Consider the following 15,876-nt stretch of genomic DNA (forward strand, 5'->3'; position numbering starts at 1 on the left):
TTGGGTTTAGTGGCCCTTTAAGAGGTTAATCCTCATATGGATCTACTTTGGGACATACTTCTAACAGGCAGATTCATAGGCACTTTGTGAATTAAAAGGTTTTTATGTACATGACTTTTTATTTATTCCTGTGAGAGACTTAAGGGTTAACAGAGACACTTGGCTAAGGGGTTTAAAGGATTTTACTTTTTCTTTATTATAGCAGTTGGGCTATGACAGTTTGTCGGGCTATGACAGGTTTATGGGTATATTTTTTTTTAAACGGCTTTGCTTTCTGGGGCCATTTTTTAATTTTTGCTCGCTTTTTAGTTGCACTTCCGCTTTAGAATCAGGTTGATGCGGAGCTTGAGGTGTTGCTACTACGTAGAGGATCTGTGTCGGCTTTGAGTTTATCGTTCATCAGTCTATCATCTACCGGATCGTTTTGCAATAGAAGAGCAGATCTCTGCAGGAGACTGTTGCTTCTACTTGCTAGTGGGGTATCTCTTCTGTCCGGTAGAAGCTTCAGGCAATCTGAGGTTGCTGTTTTTGCTTTTTATTTTACCCTATGTACTTTTTGGCTATATATTAAAATTTAAAAATTTAGGTTTTTTGCATTATAATTAAGAAGTCTGATTTCTGCAGTTATGGAATCCGAAATAGACCAGCCTGTCTCTATGGATAATTGCTTACTATGCTTAGAGTCTCAAATTGTCCTACCAATGCAGTTTTGCTCCTCATGTTTAGCTAAAATTTAAAGACAGATTACTCCCTTCTGAGCCAAGTGTCTCTCAGGATACTGCTGTGTGTGACATGCCTCAGCTTTCTCCTCAAACGTCCCAAGCCTTAGTTGTTTCTCATGCAGTGCCTTCTGTGTCCTCTCATCCCCCTGGGGTTGTTAATGTACCTGGGGGTGTTAATGTACCTGGAGATTTTGCAGCTCGGATTACTTCTACAGTATCTGCGGCTTTGTCTGTTTTCCTTTCTTCGGGTAAGCGTTAAAGGAAATCTAAACATTTACCTACTAGCAAGGTTTCTGACTCTAAGACTGCGCTGGTCAACCTTTGTCGGATATCTGATGAAGATGATAATTCAGTAGCTTCTGAAGGCAAAATCTCAGACTCTGATACTATGGGAGAAAAATCTTCTGAATCTGAAGAAGTGAATTTCAGATTTAAGCTTGAACGTCTCCGGTTACTTCTGAAGGAGGTTTTAGCTACCTTGGACGATTCTGAACCTTCGGTTGCTGTCAACCCCAAGAAGTCCTCTAAACTTAATAGAGTTTATGATTCTCCAAAGTCTGACAATGTTTTTCCTGTTACAGACAATATGTCTGATATTATAGATCAGGAATGGGATAAGCCAGTGGTTCCGTTTTCTCCTTCCCCTGTTTTTAAGAAGATGTTCCATGTTGCTGACTCCATTCAGGACTCATTGCGCACTGTGCTAAAGTAGAGGGAGCTATCTCTACTCTAGCTAAAAGAACTACCATTCCTGTATAGAGGATAGTTGTTCTGTTAAGGACCCAATGGATAAGAAGTTTGAGGCTTGTTTAAAAAAAGATGTACATCTATTAAGGTTTACAGTGGCAACCTGCGGCTAGTATTGCCACGGTTGCGGGAGCAGCATCTTATTGGTGTGATGCCCTATCTGTTCTGATATCAGAAGAAACTACGGCAGAGGAGATCCAGGATAGGATCAAAGCTCTTAAACTGGCCAATACCTTTTATCTATTATGACAACATGCACGTAATTAGACTGGGAGCTAAGATATCTAGCTTCACTGTTCTAGCTCTCAGAGCTCTGTGGCTAAAATCTTGGTTGTCTAATGTATCTTCTAAGGTCAAGCTTTTGGCTTTACCTTATAAGGGTAAAACTCTCTTTGGTCCTGGTCTGGTGGAGATCATTTCTGAAATTACAGGTGGAAAGGGATCTATCCTACCTCAGGACAAGACAAATAGACCTAAGGGTCGTCGGAATTCTAATTTTCGTTCCTTTTGCAACTTCAAAGGACAGAAGTCCTCCTCCTACCTCTTCCAAACCTGGCCAATCCAGGTCCACTTGGAAATCCAGCCAGCCCTGGAATAAGGGAAAGCAAAACAAAAAGCCTTCCACTGACTCTAAATCCGCATGAAGGGTCTGCCCCCGATCTGATTTTGGATCAGGTGGGGGGCAGGCTTTCTCTTTTTCGACAGGCTTTGATATGCAATGTCCCAGAACCATGGGCTGTGGATGTAGTATCCCAAGGTTACAAAATAGGATTCAAGTCTTGCCCTCCAAGGGGCAGATTTCTCCTGTTGAGACTATCATGAAACCAGGTAAAGAGGGAGGCCTTCTTAAATTGCATAAAGGACCTATCCTCCCTGGGAGTTATTGTACCAGTCCCTCTAAAGGAAAATGGTCTAGGATTCTATTCAAATCTATTTGTGATTTCCAAAAGGAGAGAATTTTTAGTCCCATCCTAGATATAAAGTGTCTCAACAAATTCCTCAGAGTTCCGTCCTTCAAAATGGAAACTATTCGTTCCATTCTTCCAAGAAGGTCAGTTCATGACGACCATAGACCTGGAGGACGTCTATTTACATGTTCCCATTCACAGGGATCACTACCAGTTTCTAAGGTTTGCATTTCTGGACAGGCATTTCCACTTTATTGCCCTTCCATTTGGTCTTGCCACAGCTATATTCACAAAGGTTCTGGGAGCCCTATTGGCAGTGATCAGATCCCAGGGAGTATGCTGTGGATACACCTTGGTTAAGGTGTGATCTTTTCAACTAGCAAAATCTCATACAGAGATGTTGTCTTTTCTTCGTTCCCACGGGTGGAATGTGAATTTGGAAAAAGAGTTCTCTAGTTCCAACTACAAGAGTGTGTTACCTAGGAACAATCATAGATTCCCTGTCCATGACGATTTTCCTGATGGAGTTCAGAAAATCCAAACTTCTTGCTTCCTGCCTTTCTCTCCAGTCTGCTATTCGTCCTTCAGTGGCTCAGTGCATGGAGGTGATTGGTCTGATGGTGGCTTCCATGGACATCATTCTTTTTGCTCGGTTCTATCTACGACTACAGCTTTGCATGCGCCGTCAATGAAACGGAGACCATTCAGATTGATCACAGAGGATAAATCTGGACCCCCTAACAAGAGACTCTCTCGTGGTGGATTTCGCAGGAACATTTGTCTCGGGGGGACTTGCTTCCTGAGACCTTCCTGGGTGATTGTGACTATGGGAGCTGTTTGGGCTTCTCTGAAGGCTCTGGGCCTGTGGTCTCGGAAAGAGTCTTCTCTTCCCATAAACATCTTGGAGTTGAGAGCAATCTTCAATGCCTTGACAGCTTGCCCTCAATTATCTTTAGTCCGGTTTATCAGATTCCAGTTGGACAACATCACCTCAGTTGCTTACATCAACCACCAGGGAGGAATTTGGAGTTCCTTGACCATTAAGGAGATGACTCGCATTCTGCAGTGGGTTGAAGCTCACAGTTGTCTTCTATCTGCCATCCACATTCCAGGAATGGACAATTGGGAGGCGGATTTTCTGAGCAGGCAGACCTTTCATCCCGGGGAGTGGGCTCGCCATCCGGGAGTGTTCTCTCAGATAACCCTCATGTGGGGGTTCCAGAGTTGGATCTGATGGCATCCTGCCAAAACGCCAAGGTTCCAAAGTACGGTTCAAGGTCAAGAGATCGTCTGGCCGTTCTGATAGAGGCTCTAGCGGTTCCTTGGATGTTTTCTCTGCCTTATCTGTTTCCTCAGTTTGCTCTCCTTCCACGAGCCATTGCTCGTATCAAACCGGAGAGAGCATCGGTAATCCTAATAGCTCATGCATGGCCTCACAGGATCTGGTTCGCTGATCTGGTACGGATGTCATCTCTACCTCCCTGGAGGTTAACTCTGAGGAAGGATCTTCTAATTCAGGGTCCTTTCCTCCATCCAAACCTAGATTCTCTGAAGCTGACTGCTTGGAGATTGAAGCCTAGTTCTGTCTAGAAGTAGTTTTTGTGAGTGGGTCATTGAAACTATGCTCCAGGCTCCCAAACCTATTACTCGCAAGATAAGATATGGCGTAAATATCTTTATTGGTGCGAATCTAAAGGGCTCTCCTGGAGTCGGGTGAGGATTCCCCCGGATTTTGTCTTTTCTGCAGGATGGCCTGGAGAAGGGTTTATCGGTCAGTACTCTAAAGGGTCAGCTTTCTGCCTTATCTATCCTTTTGCACAATAGTCTGGCAGACTTACCAGATGTTCATGCCTTTGTTCAGGCCCTGGTTAGAATCAGGCCTGTGTTTAAACCTGTTGCTCCCCCATGGAGCCTTAATCTAGGTCTTAAAGTTTTGCAGCAGGCTCCATTTGAGCCGATGCATGTTGTTGATATAAAATTGTTATCTTGGAAGGTTTTGTTTCTTCTTGCTATTTTTTCCGCTTGCAGTGTTTCTGAGCTTTCAGCTCTGCAGTGTGATTCCCCGTACCTTATTTTTCATGCTGATAAGGCGGCCCTTCATACTAAATAGGATTTTCTCCCTAAGAGGGTGTCCGATCGAAACATTAATCAGGAAATTGTTGTTCCTTTTTTTTTTGTCCTAATCCGTCTCACAAGGAACGTCTTTTGCATAACTTGGATGTTGTCCAAGCTCTACATTTTTACTTACAAGCTACTAAAGATTTTTGGCAATCTTCTGCCCTGTTTGTTGTTTTCTCTGGGAAACGTAAGGGTTATAAGGCCACTTCAACTACTCTGTCTCTTTGGTTGAGAAGTTTGATTCGTTTGACTTATGAGACTGCTGGACAGCAGCCTCCTGAGAGAATTACTGCTCATTCCACTAGGTCTGTCTCCTCTTCTTGGGCTTTCAAAAATGATGCTTATGTGGAACAGATTTGCAAGGCGGCTACATGGTCCTCTCTGCATACTTTTTCCAAATTCTACAAATTTGATACTTTTGCATTGGCTGATGCTTCTTTTGGGTTCTACAAGTGGTGGTACCTTTTGTTTAGGTCCTCCTGCCTTTTTTCTCCCTCCCAGTTCATTCCGTGTCCTCTAGCTTGGGTATGGGTTCCCACTAGTAATTGGAATGACGTTGTGGACTCTCCATGTCATAAAAAAGAAAACAAAATTTATGCTTAACTGATACATTTCTTTCTTTCCAGACATAGAGAGTCCATGACCCTGCCCTCTTTTTAATTATTATTTGGCAGTTTTTTTTGTTAAATTAACCTCAGGCACCTTTTTCACCCTTGTGTTTTCTTCTTTTTCCATTTTCCTTTGGCGGAATGACTTGGGATTATGGGTAAGGGAAGTTACACGTAACTGCTTTGCTGGGGTGCTCTTTGCCTCCTCCTGCTGGCCAGTAGTTGAATATCCCACTAGTAATTGGAATGACGTTGTGGACTCTCCATGTCCGGAAAGAAAGAAATTTATCAGGTAAGCATACATTTAGTTTTTTCAGAGTTTCTCATCACCTTGTACAATTCCTTTTTATTTAAGGGATGCTAAGAAGAAGTTACGCATGGCTCTGTGCTCTGCCGATTCTGTTGCCTTCCCAATGGTGTCCCACTCCACGCGGAACGGGCTGCCTGACCACTCGGACCCAGACGGTGAGCTCTTTGCCTTGGCGCAAGCAGCACATGCTAAGGTTTTTTTTTAACATGAGAGCTAGACATTGGGAGGACTATGTTTTTAGCCTGTACGTATAAGGAGCTTCTGGTGCTGTATCCTGACTCCTAAAAAAATAATCAATTAACTTTTTATCTTGGCACATGAGTATAAGGCAGGACTCAGACTATAACTGTAAGCCCCTTAGGATATGTATCACTCCAGCAAGCTTGTGAGCAAATGCACAGAACATTCCTATTAATTAAACATAATTACTTCAGTTTTAAAGTAATTTATTGGTCAGCCCAATAAAGGAGGGAGTAGTCTTACAGTGTGATTGACACTTTTCTTGTGAACTAGCATTCAAATTCAAAACTGAACCCTCAAACTGTTATGTTCATAAAGGGACAGAATACACCAATTTTCATATAACTGCGTGTAATAAACACTACTTTAAAGAATAATATGCACAGATACTGATCTAAAAATCCAGCATAAACATTTTAAAAACTTACTTAGAAGATCCCAATTTAGCACTTTTGAGGTGGTTAGGCTGGGACACCCACTAAAACGGACTGAGAACAGAACCTCCCCCTCCCCCCTTCATATGAAAAGACCCGTTATACAAACAGAAGCAATGTCAAGTATGTATACATCAGTATGCATCTAAAACATTGGGGCTTAGTAAGGAGTGTGAAAATTAGCACAATGTTATTTAAAAAAAACACAACCCCCCACCAGTTTGCCTATATAAATGGTTCTTTTCTTTTTTCTACTGCATGACTGAACCTTCATTCCCGTTCACACCACATCCATATGGAGAGAATGGTCATTTTTAGCAAGTATAATTTTTTTTTTCTAGTGGCCGGTAAATTATTGTAAAAAGGTAAGAAGAAAAAGGAAGCTTAGTGGACACAAAAATAGGTGCATTGTTCTTTGTAAAAGGCTTCTTGATGCAGATTCCAATTTGATTTGCATCTCCCCTTAAAATTACCAGACGACATTACCTGCTATGTTTTCCCCCCACTATATAGTGACTCCTTCTGTGTCCTCCTTTTGCAGACAATGAGATTGTGTGTTTCCTGAAAGTACAGCTGGCAGAGGCCATAAACCTCCAGGACAAAAATTTGATGGCGCAGATCCAGGAAACCATGCGCTGTGTGAGCCGCTTCGACAGTCGCACCTGCAGCAAACTCCTGGCGTCTATAGCAGAGGATTACAGGTATATAAAGCGTATACAAGGACAAGTCAAAATCGTTATAAACCATACACTGGTAGTGTTTTTTTTTGTTTACATTAAAAGGAAAATTACAATTTTATTTGTCTCTTCTGGTGTTGACTCCAAAAATACAAGATGCTTTAATCTTTTATATCCTGAGTCATTGGATATCAAAGTATGTTTTATCCCTCACAAATTAGTTCTGGGTGGAAGCTTAACATACAATACCATAAATTCTCAGGATTTAAAGGGACAAGTCCTTGTTCATCTTAAAGTCTTACCTTAGATTAAGCTGTAAATAGCCTTCTGCACCTTTTCTATATCGTGGAGCAGAAACAGAAAAAAAAGTTATTTTGAAATGAATAATGTTTCTGGTCACTTTGAAATGGCTGCCAAGCTCAGCCCACTGATGACATCACAATCTGTGATGCAGATGGCATCCAATCACAAAAGGCTCACTAGTTGGATTCAACAGACTGTCAATGCTATTCAGCAGAGTGCCTAGATGCAGCCCAGATCGTGATGTTATCAGTGGGCGGAGCTTGGCAGCCATTTCAAAGTGGCCAGAAACCATATTCATTTTAAAATAACTGTTTTACTGTTCCTGCTGCATGATATTGAAAGGGTGCAGGATGCTTTTTGCAGCTTCATCTAAGTAAGAATTTAAGATGACTAAGGTGTAGACTGTCCCTATTAAAGGATAGAACATACACTTTTAAACAACTTTCCAATTTATCAATTATGTGTAGTTCTCTTGCTGTCATTTGTTAAAGAGCCTGTCTGGGCATGTGTCTCGTATGAAGCAGCAAGCAACCAATCTGGGCACGTGTCTCGTATGAAACCACATACACATTACTTATGTTGTAACTCAAGATTTTGAATAGTGAGTGCTCATATTTAATTTGTTTGTTTTTTTGCTTGTGTTTACCTAAGTACTTGAATAGACTTGGTTTAAATTAATTCTGATTTGCTCCAAAAAATACCCAAGTGTTATCCAGCAAACCTAGCTGCCTTCATAAAGTAAAATGTAGTGTAATTTCTTTCCCAGTCTCCTAGCAGAATCTCTTTTTGTGGTTGTAACATTTTGTCATGACTCTGCTTCTCCTGGTCATAGACTTCACATTGTTGTGAAACTAGTCTGCACATTACTATATTATACTGTTTTGTTAGAGCATTTTATATTTTAACAAAATCGTCTTTTATATTATGGGTTTAATCCTGTCCAAAGGAGATAAATGCATAGTCAAAGTTGTACCCCTATGCTACTCCAGATGAGGATACTGGTGGTGAGCCAATGAGATGCAAGTATACAGCGTATGCCCCACTTACTGATCATATCTCATTTGGAACAGGAATGGGGATTTCTATGAGAGCAACTTTGACCCTCTTGAAGTAGTTCAGCATAGAATAAAAAAGGGAATTGTTTGTAAAAGCTGTAAGAAAATGTTTTTTTTTTTTTTACTTTTACATCAGAAATGTCCTAATAAATATTTCAGCTCTTTTTACAACTTTAGTACCAGGACTGGATCTTTTGTTTTACATAATAACACATTAAAAGTCCAGTGGATTTGTGCACATTTGCTATAGAGAGAGCCTGATCTTCATTGGTCGTTGCAGAAAAAGAGCTTCGTACATTGCTTATCTGACCAGATGTCGGCAAGGTCTTCAGACAACCCAGGCGCACCTCGAACGGCTACTACAGAGAGTCCTGCGAGATAAGGAAGTGTCCACGCGATACTTCACTACAGTCTGCGTACGGCTGCTGCTGGAGAGCAAAGAGAGGAATATTCTGGAGTTCATCCAAGGTAAATCTGGTATTTGTAATGGTATCTTCCCCACGGTTCCAATAAATAACTTCTAACTCTTCTCCATATTGATGTCCCACCCTGCGCTAGTAAGCGGTGCCATTTTGCTGTCTACACCTCATTATGGGGATATCACCCTCAAAATGTTATTCACCATATAATATTCAATTATGGGCAGTAAATTGTTTTTTTTGTATTTTTAGGATCACTCATGCTATAATTTAAAGGGACAGTTAAGTCAAATTTAAACTTTTACGATTCAGGTAGGGCATGCAATTTTATAAAATTTTCCAATTTACTTTTATTGTCACTTGTGTTTGGTTCTCTTGGTATCCTTTATTGAAGACTAATCCTAGGTAGGTTGATAGGAGCTCATGAACGTGCACATGTCTATAGCAGCATTCAGAGGTTTCAGATACGCGTAAGGTGGTAGCCATTCATGACGTTCGGCTCTTTTCGGAGCCGGAATTATTCTTGTGACAGTGCAGCTCACTAAGATCAGTGCAAATCCAGAACCAGACCTTAGTGTGTTGCACTTTCACAAGAAGAAATCCAGCTCAGAAAAGAGCCGAATGTCACGAGCGGCTGCTGCCTTCTGCGGTATCTAAAGCCTCCGAATGCACACGTCTAATATCTATGTATATTGTTGCCATAAACAATGCTGCTAACACTGCTGTCAGATGAATAGACACGTCCTGTCTCAGTGAGTGTTAAATTGCATTAAAATATATTAAAATATCTATCTTTATGACTCAGGATTTAGAGTATTTTTTTAAATGTAAGTGATATGTTTTATGAATTTTATTTATATTACATTGGTTTCATGATTTTTTAAAGCCATCCGTGCTCCTGTGCACCACGACTCTTTTGCACCGGGGTGTGTGTGTGTTTCTCTCTGTTTCCAATGTTGAAATGTTGGGAGATATGTATAAGTGTGTATGTATGTGTGTGTGTGTATATGTATGTATATGTGTGTATGTATATATATATATATATATATATATATATATATATATGTATGTACGTATGTTAATTAAATAAAAAAACTGTCCCCCAAAATAAAGAGTATTGTTCCTTTTTACAAATAAAATATGAGTCTTTCTTTCTAATGACACAGTGAGTCTACGGATCATCTCTAATTACTATTGGGAATATCACTCCTGGCCAGCAGGAGGAGGCAAAGAGCACCATAAAAATAAATATCACCTCCCTTCCCTCTAACCTCAGTCATTCTCTTTGCCTACGTTAAAAGCAAGGAGGTGATAACGTTTAGGTGTCTGGAAGAAGATTCTTCAATCAAGATTTTATTATTTTACAGCAGTGCAAGCTTGTTCTGCTTTGTCCTGGGGTGTAGCCGTAGCCCATGTCAGTCTCTTCAGTAGAGCAGTGGTGGCTTTTAAGCAATTGGGAACTTGTGGGGTATAATCCTCACTGCGCTTTCCAAGTAATTATTGCTGCCCTAACTTGAAAGCCTGAGTAAGATTACTCAGTCTTTGCCTTTTTTTCCACAGGTCCATGTGACGGAGAATGCCTCTCAAACCTAGTGAGCTGCCCTGCTGCCAGGCAGATTACATCAAGGTAAGTGCTAATTTTGTTTCTTTCATGTAATTGGCAAGAGTCCATGAGCTAGTGACGTACCTCAAAATGCCTATAAATACACCCCTCACCACACCCACAATTCAGTTTTACAAACTTTGCCTCCTATGGAGGTGGTGAAGTAAGTTTGTGCTAAGATTTATATGTTGATATGCGCTTCTCAGCATTGTTGGAAATTGCGGGCAGTATTAGGCCCACAGGTGCGTCAAATGCTAGACTTTATTGCGTCATTGGTGACGCGGGTGTGTCATTTCCGGTTATTTTTGTCACCAAAAAAGTTTAGTTACGTTGTGCGTCATACTTGGCGCCAAACTTTTTCATTATTTCAATACCCCATTGATGTTTGCCTCTTGCCTTTTTCTCTATCAGAGGGCTATGCTATTTGCATTTTTTCCCATTCCTAAAACTGTCATATAATGAAATAGATAATTTTACTTTATAGGTTGTATTTTCTCTTACATTTTGCAAGATGTCTCAATCTGATCCTGCCTCAGAAGTTTCTGCTGGAACATTGCTGCCTGACATCGGTTCTACCAAAGCTAAGTGCATTTGTTGTAAAATTGTAGAAATTATTTCGCTGAATGTCATTTGTATTAGTTGTCATGATAAATTTTTACATGCAGATAGTGTGTCCATCAGTAATAGTAAATTGCCAGTTGCAGATCCTTCAACTTCTAATGTGCATGATATACCTGTAAATTTTAAAGAATTTGTTTCTGATTCTATCCTGAAGGCTTTGTCTACATTTCCACCTTCTAATAAACGTAAAAGGTCTTTTAAAACTTCATTTAGTTGATGAAATTTCAAATGACCAACAACATAATAATTTATCCTCTTCTAATGAGGATCTATCTGATACAGAAGATCCTTCCTCAGATATTGACACTGACAAATCTACTTATTTATTTAAAATAGAGTATATGGGTTCTTTATTAAAAGAAGTGTTAATTACTTTGGATATTGAGGTAACCAGTCCTCTTGACGTTCAGTCTAATAAACGTTTAAATGCTGTTTTTAAACCTCCTGTTGTTTCTCCAGGGGTTTTTCCTATTCCTGAGGCTATTTCTGATATGATTTCTAGGGAATGGAATAAGCCAGGTACTACTTTTATTCCTTCTTCAAGGTTTAAAAAATTGTATCCTTTACCAGCAAAATCTATAGAGTTTTGGGAAAAAATCCCCAAAGTTGATGGGGCTATTTCTACTCTTGCTAAACGTACCACTATTCCTATGGAAGATAGTACTTCCTTTAAGGATCCTTTAGATAGGAAGCTTGAATCTTATCTAAGGAAGGCCTATTTATATTCAGGTCATCTTCTCAGACCTGCAATTTATTTGGCTGATGTTGTGGCTGCATCAACTTTCTGGTTGGAGAATTTAGCGCAACAGGAATTGGATTCTGACTTGGCTAGCATTATTCGCTTACTGCAATATGCTAATCATTTTATTTGTGATACTATTTTTGATATTATCAAAATTGATGTTAGATCCATGTCTTTAGCTATTTTAGCTAGAAGAGCTTTGTGGCTTAAATCTTGGAATGCTGATATGACATCTAAATCTAGATTACTATCTCTTTCTTTCCAAGGTAATACTTTATTTGGTTCTCAGTTGGATTCTATTATTTCAACTGTCACTGGGGGAAAGGGAGTTTTTCTGCCTCAGGATAAAAAACCTAAGGGTAAATCTAAGGCTTCTAATCGTTTTCGTTCCTTTCGTCAGAATAAGGAACAAAAACTCAATCCTCCCCCCAAGGAATCTGCTTCCAATTGGAAGCCTTCCTCAAATTGGAATAAATCCAAGCCATTTAGGAAACCAAAGTCAGCCCCTAAGTCCACATGAAGGTGCGGCCCTCATTCCAGCTCAGCTGGTAGGGGGCAGATTAAGGTTTTTCAAGGATATTTGGATAAGATCTGTCCAAAATCAATGGATTCAGAGCATTGTCTCTCAAGGGTATCGAATAGGATTCAGAGTTAGACCTCCTGTGAGAAGATTTTTTCTCTCATGTATCCCATCAAATCCAGTAAGAGCTCAGGCTTTCCTGAAGTGTGTTTCAGACCTGGAGTCTTCAGGGGTAATCATGCCAGTTCCTCTTCAGGAACAAGGTTTGTGGTTTTATTCAAATCTATTCATTGTCCCAAAGAAGGAAAATTTATTCAGACCAGTTCTGTATCTGAAAATGTTGAGTACCAACTTTCAAGATGGTGACTATAAGGACTATTCTGCCTTTTGTTCAGCGAGGACATTATATGTCCACAATAGACTTGCAGGCTGCATACCTTCATATTCCGATTCATCCAGACCATTATCAGTTTCTGAGATTCTCTTTTCTAGACAAGCATTACCAATTTGTTGCTCTTCCATTTGGCCTAGCAACAGCTCCAAGAATCTTTTCAAAGGTTCTGGGTGCCCTATTCTCTGTAATCAGAGAACAGGGTATTGCGGTGTTTCCTTCTTAGGACGATATCTTGGTACTAGCTCAGTCTTTACATACTGCAGAATCTCACACGAATCAGCTAGTGTTGTTTCTTCGGAAACATGGTTAGAGGATCAACTTACCAAAAAGTTTCTTGATTCCTCAGACAAGGATCACCTTTTTAGGCTTCCAGATAGATTCAGTGTCCATGACTCTGTCTCTAACAGACAAGAGACGTTTAAAATTGGTTGCAGCCTGCCGGCACCTTCAGTCTCAAGTCATTCCCTTCAGTGGCTATGTGCATGGAAGTTTTAGGTCTCATGACTGCAGCATCGGATGCGATCACCTTTGCTCGTTTTCGCATGAGACCTCTACAGCTTTGTATGCTGAAACAATGGTGCAGGGATTATACAAATATATCAAAATTAAAGGGACAGTCATGATTCAGATAGGGCATGTAATTTTAAACAATTTTCCAATTTACTTTTATCTCCAATTTTGCTTTGTTCTCTTGGTATTCTTAGTTGAAAGCTTAACCTAGGAGGTTCATATGCTAATTTCTTAGACCTTGAAGGCAGCCTTTTAAGAATGCATTTTAACAGGTTTTTCACCACTAGAGGGTGTTAGTTCATGTTTTTCATATAGATAACACTGTGCTCGTGCACGTGAAGTTACCTGGGAGCCATCACTGATTGGCTGAACTGCAAGTCTGTCAAAAGAACAAATAAAGGGGCAGTCTGCAGAGGCTTAGATACAAGATAATCACAGAGGTAAAAAATATATAAATATAACTGTGTTGGTTATGCAAAACTAGGAAATGGGTAAACAAGGGATTATCTATCTTTTAAAACAATAACAATTCTGGTGTAGACTGTCCCTTTAATATCCTTAAATCCCAATGTACGACACACTCTAACATGGTGGATAGATCACCATCGTTTAGTTCAAGGGGCTTCTTTTGTTCGGCCAACCTGGACTGTGATCACAACAGATGCGAGTCTTTCAGGTTGGGGAGCTGTTTGGGGATCTCTGACAGCACAAGGGGTTTGGAAATCTCAAGAGGTGAGATTACCAATAAATATTTTAGAACTCCGTGCAATTCTCAGAGCTCTTCAGTTTTGGCCTCTGTTAAAGAGAGAACCGTTCATTTGTTTTCTGACAAGCAAAATCACAACAGTGGCATATGTCAATCATCCGGGTGGGACTCACAGTCCCCAAGCTATGAAAGAAGTATCTCGGATACTTGCTTGGGCGGAATCCAGCTCCTGTCTAATCTCTGCGGTGCATATCCCAGGTGTAGACAATAGGGAGGCGGATTATCTCAGCCGCCAGACTTTACATCCAGGGGAGTGGTCTCTCCATCCAGATGTTTTTTCTCAGGTTGTTCAGATGTGGTGTTTTCCAGAGATAGATCTCATGGCCTCTCATCTAAACAAGAAACTTCCCAGATACCTGTCCATGTCCAGGGATGTTCAGGCGGAAGCAGTGGGTGCGCTGACACTTCCTTGGTGTTATCATCCTGCTTACATTTTCCAGCCTCTAGTTCTCCTTCCAAGAGTGATCTCCAAAATCATCAATCATTTGAACAATCATTGGAACAATCATTTGTGTTGCTGGTGGCGCCAGCATGGCCACACAGGTTTTGGTATGCGGATCTGGTTCGGATGTCCAGTTGCCTGCCTTGGCCACTTCCGTTATGTCCAGACCTACTATCTCAAGGTCCGTTTTTCCATCAGGATCTCAAATCATTAAATTTGAAGGTATGGAAATTGAACGCTTAGTACTAAGTCATAGAGGTTTCTCTGACTCAGTGATTAATACTATGTTACAAGCTCGTAAATCTGTCTCTAGAAAGATTTGGAAGACTTACATTTGGAAGTTTGGAAGACTTACATTTCATGGTGTTCTTCTCATAAATTCTCTTGGCATTCTTTTAGAATTCCTAGAATTTTATAGTTTCTTCAGGATGGTTTGGATAAGGGTTTGTCTGCAAGTTCCTTGAAAGGACAAATCTCAGCTCTTTCTGTTTTATTTCACAGAAAGAATGCTATACTTCCTGATATACACTGTTTTGTACAGGCTTTAGTTCCTATTAAGCCTGTCATTAAATCAATTTCTCCTACTTGGAGTCTTAATTTGGTTCTGAAGGCTTTACAGGCTCCTCCATTTGAACCTATGCATTCTTTGGACATTAAACTACTTTCTTGGAAAGTGTTGTTCCTTTTGGCCATCTCTTCTGCTAGAAGAGTTTCTGAGCTATCTGCTCTTTCTTGTGAGTCTCCTTTTCTGATTTTTCATCAGGATAAGGCAGTTTTGCGGACTTCTTTTCAATTTTTACCTAAGGTTGTGAATTCTAACAACATTAATAGAGAAATTGTTGTCCCTTACTTGTGTCCTAATCCTAAGAATTCTTTGGAAAGATCCTTACATTCTTTGGATGTGGAAGCTACTAAAGATTTCAGGAAGGCTTCCAGTCTATTTGTTTTATTTTCTGGTCCTAGGAAAGGTCAGAAGGCTTCTGCTATTTCTTTAGCTTCTTGGTTGAAACTTTTGATTCATCAAGCTTATTTGGAGTTGGGTCAGGCCCCGCCTCAGAGAATTACAGCTCATTCTACTAGATCAGTCTCCACTTCGTGGGCTTTTAAGAATGAAGCTTCAGTTGATCAGATTTGCAAAGCGGCAACTTGGTCCTCTTTGCATACATTTACTAAATTCTACCGTTTTTATGTATTTGCATCTTCGGAAGCAGTTTTTGGTAGAAAAGTTCTTCAGGCAGCTGTTTCAGTTTGATTCTTCTGCTTTTGATTTAAGTTTTTTCTTTCAATTATGAAAATAAACTTTTTTTTGGGTTGTGGATTAATTTTTTTCAGCGGAAAATGGCTGTTTTTATTTTATTCCCTCCCTCTCTAGTGACTCTTGAGTGGAGATCCACATCTTGGGTATTGCTATCCCATACGTCACTAGCTCATTGACTCTTGCCAGTTACATGAAAGAAAACATAATTTATGTAAGAACTTACCTGATAAATTCATTTCTTTCATATTGGCAAGAGTCCATGAGGCCCACCCTTTTTGTGGTGGTTATGATTTTTTTGTATAAAGCACAATTATTTCCAAATTTCCTTTGTTGATGCTTTCTACTCCTTTCTTTATCACCCCACTGCTTGGCTATTCATTAAACTGAATTGTGGGTGTGGTGAGGGGTGTATTTATAGGCATTTTGAGGTTTGGGAAACTTTGCTCCTCCTGGTAGGATTGTATATCCCATACGTCACT

General features: G+C 40.1%; 1 protein-coding gene across 8 annotated transcripts in view; it reads left to right on the forward strand.

Moving 5' to 3' along the window:
• Nucleotides 1-15,876, forward strand: part of GAPVD1 (GTPase activating protein and VPS9 domains 1) — a 231,021-nt gene that overhangs the window by 140,559 nt on the left and 74,586 nt on the right. For all 8 annotated transcript variants that reach the window (XM_053695629.1, XM_053695636.1, XM_053695630.1 and 5 more), the window contains 3 exons: nt 5,459-5,568; nt 6,629-6,788; nt 8,403-8,590. In XM_053695629.1, the coding sequence (XP_053551604.1) occupies nt 5,459-5,568; nt 6,629-6,788; nt 8,403-8,590 (458 nt within the window). The remainder of the gene's footprint in view (nt 1-5,458; nt 5,569-6,628; nt 6,789-8,402; nt 8,591-15,876) is intronic.

This window comes from Bombina bombina, chromosome 12, assembly GCF_027579735.1.
Source record: "Bombina bombina isolate aBomBom1 chromosome 12, aBomBom1.pri, whole genome shotgun sequence".
NCBI lineage: Eukaryota > Metazoa > Chordata > Amphibia > Anura > Bombinatoridae > Bombina > Bombina bombina.